Raw genomic sequence first — 11828 nt, forward strand, 5'->3', positions numbered from 1 at the left:
GGCTGTGACTTTGTTGACTTCTTAAAAATATCTCATATATAGCAGTAGTATTGAGGTGGGCAGCTTGTTCCATTGGACAGCCCTTATTCTGTATCATAGTGAGGAAAGATAAATGGTGTAACTCCATTGAAAAAGACTTGACTACTGCAAGATTTTTCCCCTCACAGCACAAGATTTTCCACTCAAGCTCGTCCCTTTGCTAACATTATCGGGACAGTGAGTTGCATGCTTCTCGTCATATTGTTTTGCCTTCAGCTGCCTCCTATGCTGTAAAAAGAATACTATAGACCTTTTGGGAACTACCAGGCGAGCAGCAGCCAGGCGATCTCTTCCTTTGCTGATCCATGGCTGCAGACACTTATTTTCTGACACTTATCCTAACTTTAAAACCTGCTCACTAATGGAAGTTTATTTTAGTGTTATTTTAACCATAGTAGGATTCACTAATGTCATGATACTGCTCCAATGCTTGAACCTAATCATTGCTAAGTGTATGGACACAGTGCACATGTAGGCTATTAAGCTAATATAAATTCACACCAATTCACAAGGCTTCAGCACAAGGGTCAGTGGTGGCGGCCTCTTGGAAACTCCTTACATTCTTATCAAATTTGAGTTCTTTTTTTACTGTATCTGACACAGTGTTTGTTCCCCTATGAGAGCTTCCCTCAAGGGGGTGGCCACAACAGTATATCTCCAGCTTTCCCTTTTATATCTCTCAGCACACTTAGTCCCTCATCTACCAACTCTCTCATACTTGTCCACACTCTATTGATCCATTTCTCTAGTGGTCTGCCTCTAACACCCTCCCTCGTGCCCATCACATGTTTAACCCAATTGGCACATATTTCGCCTTCACTGGTAGCCTGGTAACACATACTCCCAGGCCTTTCTCTGCCTTGTGGTGGATAGTGGAGTGTTTCCCAAATGGTACTGATATGCTGGATTTCTCCTCCCAAGGTGCAGGACTTTACATTTTCTTCATTGAATTGTAGCAGCCACTTTTTGTTCCATTCCTGTAGCTTGGTGATGTCTTCTTGTAGGAAATCTGCAGTCAAGGGGTTAAACCATCTCAGAGCACCACACTTCACCCATTCAACCATTCCACAATATACATCCATGACTGTTACACCCACACCAAACCTCTGATACAAGCTTTCATTCCTTTCTCCCTCCCATCCTTACACAACACATTAAAGTTATCATTCCTTCCTCCTAGCACTGTCCACCCTCCCCCCTAGCACAAAGGAAGCTATTCTAACCCTCACATATATAATAGGAAACTGGAGCCAGCATGGATGAGGGTTGTCAGCCAAGTACACAGGCAGCCACATACTCACTGCTCCCCATGGCTCAGCTCTCCTCATTCACAGTTCCTCTACAGCTTCTGCCAGGAGGGTTCCTTAAGATGATCAAATACTGTCTTTAAGGTTTATTTAATTTTACAGCACCAAATGGTAAAGTGTATTGATGTGATTGGTTTGATGTGTTACTTACAATGCAGAACTTCTACTAAATTTAATAGGTATGAAATCACTAGCATCTTTAACTAGGCCATCTCCTCTTCCTGCTTTTCCTTCACTCATTCCTTGCACAGCTTTATTTAATTCATCTGCTGTTACACTGAGAACTTCCAAGCTTAGCACTTCATTCTCTTCACTAGTGACCTCTTCATGATAACTGTATGACTCCATGTAGTTTTTCTCCATCCCAAATAACTGCATCCTCCATATTGTTTGAGACATTACCATTTACATCTTTTAAAGCAAGAAACGTTTTCAGGGTGTTGGGCTCATCGGTGACACAGCTACAAGTTGTAGGAAACACTTCAAAATTGATTGCCATGCCCACTGGCTGTCCACTGTCCGTGCTGTGAGCCCTGCCAGCTAATGACGCATCTCTCCTCAGGGTTGATAGTTGATGATGCTGCTGTGCCGTCAGACCACCCTGCAGACCACCTTCATCCTGGATGGCCTGGAAAACAATTTTGCACCACTTAATGAAAATAAACTCAATGGTCCAGCAATGTACAAACACATCTACACCTGCTGGCTTGTGTCAGTGAGAATGTACAACAGAGATATGCAAATATGATTCTCTTATTAATGAAGGATTCACACTGCCGGCCCTAACTTAGATACCGAATGTTAGAAGCTACCTTGAACTGGGCTAGGTGGGAACAGGAAGTTGTCATATTAGTGGAAAGTAGATAAATGTTTAACAAACTATTCCAATTCAATGAGCATTACTTTTCTCCTCCATAACCTCATAACTTCCTCCTATCACCTAGTCCAGTCCATGATGGCTAGACACCCAAGATTCAGGCTGGTGACCTCAATACTTAGTAGGGTAAGGTTGGGGGGGTAAGATCATAGCTGGGCACGATAACAGAAAACCTTATTCCCGATAACCGATAACTGATAATGGAAAACCTTATCGGTGATAACCGATATTCGTTAACTGGAGACACAAATATAGGCGATAACCGATAACCGATACCCGATATAAATCCACAGTTCCGACACTAGCTAGCGAGAAGTCCGATAGGCGAAAACGATACTATATTGATATTTCAAATAAAAAACATACATGAATTCAAATTTCCATTATCTGTATTTTAGAAAACTTACAAAACCTGAAAATCACACATTGACACGTACGTACCTATGGACGGTAATACTAGAAACGCCTGAACCGGTGTTGTATTATTTGGCGTCCCCACCGTCAAAACACTGGTCTCTCGTGGACTGCGCATGCTCAGACCAGCAATCGTAGACCTGTACAGTGTTACAAAGCTTTATAACCGTAATTAAGAGTTGCTGGAAGGCCGAATCAGACCAGTACCACTACCACCATCTCCGCTGTTTCTAGAACAACACCCTGTACGAGTTGTATTTATATGTACAGAGTGTCGTTCTAGAAACAGCAAAGATGGTGGTACTGTATGTCTGATTCAGCCTTCCAGCAACTCTTAATGTGTTAAAAAGCATTATGAGACGTACTAGGGCTACGCTTACTGGTCTGAACATGCACAGTTCACGAGAGACCAGTGTTTGTAAACAAAAGCGCCAGCTTTTGACGATGGGACACCAAATAACACAACACCGGGTGCCTTCAATACTATGGCATGCTCACAAACGAATATGGAATATCAAATTTGAGAGTGAATAATAATTTTTTGGGCAAAGTTAACTGATTTTTCTCTTTGATATATTGATTTTTTAGTCTAACATAAAAAATAACCTAGTGTTTTAATGTTGATGATCTATGTATGAAATCTCTTCACCGAAGATATTTCATACCCCGAAGTTTTTTCATACAACACCGGGCGCCCGGCCACGCATGCGCAGTAGGGAGGAGACAACGTTTTTTTCTGGGAGGCGGAAAAAAAGTAGCGATTATCGCTAGTTTGGTTACAAAAGTAACGAAGATACCGATATATATTCAAATAAGTAGCGGATGGCCGATAACCCAATTTTGTTATCAGCGATAAAGTATCGCGATAACTTATCGCGATAACGCCCAGCTATGGGTAAGATGCCCCCCTGGGGTGAAAGGCCTCCCTTGGTTTTGTCTTTCTTTCTTTTCTCAAGCAGTCACATGATCAAGTAGGCAACGCCAACTCTCTGTGCTCACAGGAACTACTGGAGTAAACAATGGACCGTTGCTCTGGCCACAAGGGGACATTTCTTCTTTTTGACTAATTTCTTGTAAGTTTTCAGTGATTTTAATGATACCTAATTAACAACAAAGAACTTTAGAGTTAGCCTGATGGCTATGGATAATTGCTCTAAATAAGATGTCTAGACCATATTGCATGTGATTATACTCTGTCTACTTACTTGTAGGAAAGATGGTGACATTTTGTGTATATATGAGTTTCCAGGGTAAAAGGCCCCCTGTGCCTTTGGGGTAAGTTGCTCACAGGGAGGCCTTTTACCCCACATGTGGGCCTTTTACCGCATTATCAGGAAATTGGCAAATGGCTTTGTTTGGTGTGTGGGGAACTATTTGCTAATAGCAGACCTTCAGAAAAATGGGTCCGATGTCAGGGTTGTAGAAATTGGCCACATGCAGAATGTACAACTGGAGTAGGCCTAGATCTGTACGTATGTCAAAACTGCGAGTCTGATTAGGCATTACAGTATTGCTATAAATATAATTTGTTTAAGTTTTTGAAAGGCATCCATAAGTGAACACTTGAGTTTGAGAGTTGAGACTATAAGGATGTTGGTGTTTTTAACTGTTTCAGATATCAATATGCAACAGAAAGGACATACTTTATCAAACTAATTGAATATTTAGTTCCATATATTTTTCATGAAAATAGATGTTCCTTTTGTTACAAAAATTCAGAAGAAAGGGAAGCTAGTCTAATATTACTAGTCTAAAAGAAGGGGATACCTTTTAAAAATTAATTAAATGTTTAGTTTTACATTCTGTTCATTAGGAGACACAAATTTGATTGTGTTCCTATATTTCACATCAAGAGAGATTTATAGGGTATAGTTTTCAAAAAGGGAATACATATTATATTTCTATAATGTGAAAAAACTATTTTCCTTATGTTTCTGTGAGTTTTATTATTGTAAGCCAGAGTGGGGTAAAAGGCCTACCCAGTGGGCGTTTTACCCCACATGCGGGGTAAGAAGCCCCCTTTATTATTTTTTTTAAATTGTCATCATAATAAGGTGTAAATCATAATGAGTGGATATAATATATACCATAGATATATACTAAACTAAACTTTCAACAAACTTTTTTTTAAATTCTATTGCAAAAAATGTGGCTACAACAGGCAATCTCTCTTAAAGGGGGCAACTTACCCCACCTTACCCTAAGTCTACCTTTCTTGAGGCTTTATCTAGCTTCCCACTCTGCCCTTGCTGTACATTTGGCCACTCAGGGTGACAACATTATATTGCCTCCTCCATCACACCTCTTGTGAGCTCTGGCAGCTCTCATTTTAAACTAGGGTTACTTTTCTGAGGAGGATGCATAAAGTGAAATGAAAACTACAATTAAGATATCAATGGGATTTCTTAAATGTCATTCTGGCAATAATATATGAATAAAAAAACACAATAGGTATCTGTGTGCGAGGACATCTCATCTTGGCATGCTTTGTTCCAGGTTACCTTCCTCCTGGTGTGAAGTCTTGCCGTGTGGACGGTCAGCTCCTTCCAGACGTCCATCGTTGATGCCCGCCCACCAGACACAACTCAACTTCTGCGGCATCTCGGCCTGGATCATCATCTCCCATACATTACTGCCTTTCGCCATCTTATACCCGTTCCATGTCACTGTCTGCCTCTGTGAAATATAGAAGAGATCTTACAAGCTCAAGAATGAGTATTAGCTTCGTCTACATGTCCTGTCACCAGTGCTGATCAGGACAACAGTACCAGACAATAGACAACATCTGTAAGGACCATTCAAAGGGAAGAAATTATTGTCACCCTTCTTTCTCAATACCACCATCAGTCAGCAACCTGAAGTGTGCCAGAGCTCAAAGGCCAGTTTCCCAACCTAACCACTCATGGTGTCAAGTATTACTTAAATGGTAATGGTGTGGCAGCTACTGGGTGCAAATATTCTGGAACAGAAGACTTGCTGAATGTCAAAAAAGCTGCTCCTCTGTCTATTTGTACCACACTTCTGACTACTGACTGTCGTGCCCGGAAATTCGGGGCACTAAATGATGTAAAAAAAAAGGAAGTTCAACTAATGGATATCTGGGGAAAAACAAGGGGGACTCACCCTGGGGGTAGTTTTGCTGCCACCACCCAGAGATCTACCGATGAACTATGTCACCGGTAGCTCACTGGGAGCCTTAAGAGTATGTGTATATAAAGGACTAAGGATTTAATAAGGGATTAAAATGACCCAGAGTGAGACTCTGATCCCTTGGGCAGGGTAGCGAGGTGAGCGGGGCAGACTTGGGGGCGGTAAATGGTTAGTTTAACTCACAGCCGGCCGGACAAATCTCACAACGGGGAGTGACAAGAAATAAAGGCCTATATATAGGAGTGCTTACATTTATTCCTGTGACTTAGTTTAGAAGGTAATACATAGGCATACCTGACGACATGGTTTACAATTAATTCCTCATAGAAGGCATGATTTACCCGAAACTGACGGAAATGGGCGAATGGACACACGACTGATTTGTAGTTTTCTCCTATCACAATGGTAACCAGAATAAGGCTGAGGATTCTCCACGAAATCTTTACCCTTGGGCGGGTGTACAATTGTTGTAAAACCAGGTACATATGATGTATGAAAGAGACTCAGAGAAGGGGAACGTTACAGCCCATACACGACGAGAACCATCTCCGTCGTAAAGACAAACATACAGCCTCTTATTTCACTAACACGTCCTACACTACAGATAAAGCACAGATTACTGGCCTATATACTCCCACAATTCTTCCCGCAATAGGAGTACAGGAGGGAATTTTAAGGGGGACTCGACTCCCCATTTCCTACCCCTGGTATGGCTCCAAGAACGCATACAGGGCTATCTCCTACAGCTCCTACTGCGGAAAGAAGAGAATTATTGAGATCAACAACTAAAAGAACACATCGGGATGGATACGCGGGTTCGTGTAGGTGTGTGTGGGGTGTGTGTGGCAGAGGGAGTGGGTCGCCCGGACCTGTAAAACACAGCGGATGAGCCTCGAGTCTCCTTATTTCGTTTACTGGGATCAGAAATGCATTTACAGGGTAATTAAGATACACATTGGCTAAAGGGGAGATGGTAATTGAACTGGGGATCACGTAGGGGGGAACAAATGGGGGGCGAAAGTGGGAGAGCCACGTACATACCTGTAAAACACAGCGGGTGAGCCTCGAGTCTGCCCGGGAAACGCTGCCCCGTGTTTTTATACCCGTCCTGGGGCAGCCCCGTTGCGCAGACAAGGGGGCCAAGTAGCTGATTTATAATCTATCACGTTTTAATTCAAAATGAAGGGAAAACTAGGGTAGTTTATATATGGGTACGGTCACTTAACGTGCAAGGTGACGAAATTTAATGTGGAGCAGCGGAAAAAATCTATGTAAGGGTGGATGACTTTAACTGATAGGGGATTGACAAGCAAGGGCTGGTAACAATTCCGAGGTGCGTGGGCTGGTAGGGGGAAGGGGGGGAAAGGGAGGGACGACAGACGCTAAATTCTCTGGCGGGAAGTCTTGGCGTGGCATTGCGCAATATTGTGTATTTGTTGTCTGAGGGGGGTGGGGTACTCTGTTATAGGTTGTGATCAAGAATACCTACTTACATTTTCTTACACATCTATGATGGCCTTACAGTGACTTATAAATACTTACAACTACTTATGCTCACTTACAACTACTTGTTATCACTTATAATGACTTAAGCTAAGTCTTTTCCTTATACTTCTAAGTTTCTTCTCCGGCCTTCACATCCCGGCATTACACGACTACTGGACTTCTAAAGAGGACACAGAGAGGCATGTGCTACAAGGCATCACTGGGGCCAGAATAACTGATGCTAAACAATTATTTTGCTATTTAAGTTTCTCTTATGTATATTCTATAAAGGTTATTGTTATGATATACTCATTTACACAGATGACCAATTTTGTAGTTTTTATGAATAAAACCAAGTATTATAGATATGGTGATAATTTGCTGCTTATTCTTACCCTTGCCTACTTAGTGGCACCTTAGCAGTGTAGTGGTTGGCATGCCTAGCTATGAGCCAGCAGGCCTGGGTTCAATCCCAGCCTGGGGCAGTCGGCACCCAGCCTACCAAACTCTTCATGCTCCCCTTTCAGGAAGGTCAGGAAATGAACACCTGGGAGAATCTAGAGAAGGTAAACTGTGGTGACCTGGATGTCACACTAGCAGTACCTCTGGGTACCAAGCTCTTACCCACCACAGGCTCAAGAAGTGAGGTGACAGATACAAATGCCAGGGTGATGAACACCCACTTTCTATACAACAAAGTGAGGTTATTCTTTGTTGATTAATACCATAAGGTGCTGGCTATCATGTGTTTGAAGATACCTCAAACTTAACCTAACCTAACTACAACACTGACAGAGAACACTTACACTGGCGGCCTGAGGTGTTCCATATGGCAGCAGTGTCCGTCATGGTGAAGTGGGCCACGGCAGCGTCCTCCATCAAGATGATGCACTGGTACTCTGCATCCGTGTCCTCCAACACCTCCACAATGATCTCCCCCGCAGGAGGCGCCTGGTGGGAGGTGTTTGGAGGTGGGTACACTTGAATCTTCCTCATCTCTGACAGCAGGACAAGGCTGTCAGTTCCTTGCTTGCTGAGGTGGGCAGGGCTGAGCAGGGAGCCACAACCTGCGGGTGACTTGGTGATGACATGGGTGTACAATATTTCTCATCACAGCCTTGCATCAGCTCCAAGAGGAAGGAGGTGTAGCAGCTTGGGGCACTGAAGACAAGAGTTTGAACTGCAGCTTTGGCACGTTCCTGAGCCTCAAATTTCCACTCCCGGCTTAACCCCTTGAGTGCGGATTTCCTACAAGAAGACATCACCAAGCAACAGGAATGGAACAAAAAGTGGCTGCTACAATTCAATGAAAAAAAAAGTAAAGTCGTGCACCTTGGGAGGGGATATCCAGCACACCAATACCACATGGGAAACACTCCACTATCCACCACAGAGACAGAGAAAGACCTGGAAGTATATGATACCAGGCTAACAGTGAAAAGCAAGTCTGTACCAATCACAGCAGATGGGTTATGTCTAATTTATTCAGCCCTTCCTTTATTGATTTTCACTATTAGTTGCTGCCTGTCATGTATTTGAAGGTACCCTAAAATTAACTATGATGATGACCATGATGCTCGCTTCCCATCTCACCCTGTTGCACCCAGCCTAGGCACACACACACACACACACACACACACACACCTATAACACCTTGATGAGCTGTGGTGCTGTCACTTTAGACTCACCTGGTGCACTGTCAGGGAGTGGCTTCATGACCTCCCTGCCACCCCCTGCATGTCTTCCAAAGCTGCCTCCTGCCCTGTGCTGCAAAAGTGACAACTATTGAGCATTTTCCCGCTCTCCAATTCATACTAACATTTTATTGATCAAATAGAGTACTAAGAATTTGCCCACTTTTCCCACCATACATGCTTGAATAAAAGTATATTTATTTTATTATTATTCAAGGCCAAGAGTAAAGAGTAGCTGGTTACAGAAAATGTACTGAAACCTTTCTAGAGGAAAACTGTTTTATTATTAACCCACCACTTGTAGGAGTCAGAATAGTCTGATATAAAAACAAGTTTAAATGGTAACAAGAAGAAGCGGTGAGCACTCCGGTGGTCTTCAGGGGAGCAGACAAGGTAACAGTGAACACTTTGCTCAACACACCAATGTTTGTTGCATCAAAACATATCAATAGCTAGTATCAAATAGAAGCAAAAGGCATTGTTTAGTGTTTAATATTCTTTTGTTTCATCAAAATAAAATTATGTTAACCATTGTTTTAAATATTGTTCTATCAAAGGACAACATGAATTGTCAAGAAAAAAATATGTATTATTTATATTCATGAACAAACTTTGTTGAATAAATTCAGTCTTCATTAAAGATGCAACGGCTCATCTTACTGTCCACTGTTAGGGCTCACAACACCCCTGGTTTACCTCTGAGTGTGGTGGACGCGGCAGGTCAGGGAGTGCTGACGCAGAGCACACCACCGGCCGGCACCCGCCACACCGCTGCTCCCGTGGAACTGACGAGACAAAGTGAAGCTTACAAACACTGCCGCCTCATGTATTCTGAGGCTGGATTATGTTCAGGAGCACAATAGTGTGGCCCTCCTGCATATACACACTTTGATTAGATTAACTGACAATAGTGATTAACAATATTCTTTATTCATTAATTTGTAAATATTTGGGGGTCCCTATAGATAAATAGGCCCCAAGGGATTACACACAATGCTCGCACCTTCACTGTTTCTGGTTACAAAGCTGACAAACATCACTGACAGACTCTTCAATAACTGAACTGATTGCTCAATGATTCTTGTTCTTTTCAATCTATTCATGAAATTACAGATCATTCATTTGCTGCAAGACTCCCCTTTTTTATTAATGCATCAACCACATTTACGTCTATCAAATCAGGTAAATATGAACCCTCATTTAAGATGAGTTGAAACAGGTGCCAAAACAGTCTCCAAGCCACACCCTAACTCTCCAAGGCCATGGCAGTGGATGTGAGTGGTCCCTTGGCACTCCCTTACCTTCTTCATGTGGTAGGTGTAGCTTGCGTGGAACTTCCAGTGTTTGTTGCAGGCGGTGCAGTGGTAGGCGCATGTGGTGGGCCCAGCGGTGCAGCGTGAGGTTAGATCTGCAGCTGAAACACCGGGAAAAACAATGAACATGTGTCTGCTCATAACCACAGAAGACACCAGGCCACTTGTCCCCTGAGCCCCACCCCTTCCGGGTGTCACAGATCACTGCAAGAGTTTTTCTAAGATCAATACTTCTTTAACCCCTTGACTGTGGATTTCCTACCAGAAGACATCATCAAGATACAGGAATGGAACAAAGTGGCTGCTACAATTCAATGAAGAAAAATGTAAAGTCCTGCACCTTGGAAGGGGATATCCAGCACATCAATACCACATGGGAAACACTCCTCTATCCACCACAGAGGCAGAGAAAGACCTGGGAATACGTACAGGTAACTCGCGATTTACGCGAGTTTGGTTTACGCGTTTTTGAAATAACGCGGGGTCCAAAATCCAAATAAATGTTTAATTTACACGTTTTTTTTCCGCTTATATGCGATATTTTATGGAGTGGCCACCAGTTGTCTCACGCAACTGGACTCACACGGTGCCGTGGCCACACAGCTGAGCTCAGTTCTTCCCACGCACCACTTGAACAACGATACAGTACCCACGCTGCCACGCTACTCAACAATAAGAGTGTGCAGGAACCGGTACCAGTACCGGTACTAACGGTACCAGCTATACGGTACGGTACCAGTACCAGACTGCTCGGTACCGGTACTAATACTAGCCAGTCGCTCATGGTGTCCCTCATTTCTTCCTCACACGAGTGAGGCTGAGGCTGAGTGCCTGAGTGGATATCTTGGTGATATGGATATTCTCTCTCTCTCTCTCTCTCTCTCTCTCTCTCTCTCTCTCTCTCTCTCTCTCTCTCTCTCTCTCTCTCTCTCTCTCTCTCTCTCTCTCTCCACTGAATGAAGTGAATATTTATTTTTCGATAGAAACCTACCTCTTGTTTGATTTACATTGTTTTTGATTTACGCGACCTCTTCAAGGACACAATACTCACATAAATCGAGAGTTACCTGTGTATGTTTCCAGGCTACCAGACCGCGCTCTAGAACAAAGGTGATATGTGTTTATTACGTTATTTATATGATTTTTAGGCAGTTTTTCAATATATGTAGCTGCAAAGCAGCTGACTGACGAAGTTATTGACAAGCTCTCCTCAAAAATGCAGTTTCTCCACCTATCCACTCAACACAATCTTCCAAACAACTATCCCCTATTCTTTGACAACACCCAGCTATCACCTTCCTCAACACTAAACATCCTCGGTCTGTCCTTAACTCAAAATCTCAACTGGAAACTTCATATCTCATCTCTTACTAAATCAGCTTCCTCGAGGCTGGGCGTTCTGTATCGTCTCCGCCAGTTCTTCTCCCCCGCACAGTTGCTGTCCATATACAGGGGCCTTGTCTGCCCTTGTATGGAGTATGCATCTCATGTGTGTGTGTGTGGGGGGGGGGGGGGTTCCACTCACACAGCTCTTCTGGACAGAGTGGAG

The 11828-nt window shown here is 43.1% G+C and overlaps 1 protein-coding gene across 2 annotated transcripts; it reads right to left on the reverse strand.

Moving 5' to 3' along the window:
- Positions 1–1417: 1417 nt before the first annotated feature.
- On the reverse strand, positions 1418–10377 carry LOC126993290 (uncharacterized). Of its 2 annotated transcripts, none has more exons than XR_007747590.1 (6): positions 10268–10282; positions 9627–9751; positions 8961–9039; positions 8079–8339; positions 5139–5313; positions 1418–1974 (listed from the first exon to the last, which is right to left on the reverse strand). XR_007747590.1 is itself a non-coding variant. In XM_050852248.1 (6 exons), coding segments are annotated over exons 1-5 (504 nt in total). In that variant the 5' UTR covers positions 10341–10377; the 3' UTR covers positions 1418–1974; positions 5139–5311. The 2 variants fall into 2 exon arrangements, 1 of the variants encoding a protein (XP_050708205.1); XM_050852248.1 differs by having other exon boundaries at positions 9663–9751; positions 10268–10377.
- Positions 10378–11828: the final 1451 nt, after the last annotated feature.

Source organism: Eriocheir sinensis, unplaced genomic scaffold (genome assembly GCF_024679095.1).
Source record: "Eriocheir sinensis breed Jianghai 21 unplaced genomic scaffold, ASM2467909v1 Scaffold599, whole genome shotgun sequence".
In the NCBI taxonomy this organism is placed as follows: domain Eukaryota; kingdom Metazoa; phylum Arthropoda; class Malacostraca; order Decapoda; family Varunidae; genus Eriocheir; species Eriocheir sinensis.

What these genes read in the sequence shown, in the direction of transcription:
- LOC126993290 (XM_050852248.1), bottom strand. Translation starts at nt 10,340, where the DNA reads ATGCGCCTACCACTGCACCGCCTGCAACAAACACTGGAAGTTCCACGC. An exon ending in CGCGTCCACCACACTCAGAG is followed by an intron (nt 9,040 to 9,662) that starts GTAAACCAGGGG and finishes TCACTTTTGCAG; the next exon opens with CACAGGGCAGGAGGCAGCTT. An exon ending in ACTCCCTGACAGTGCACCAG is followed by an intron (nt 8,340 to 8,960) that starts GTGAGTCTAAAG and finishes AGTCACCCGCAG; the next exon opens with GTTGTGGCTCCCTGCTCAGC.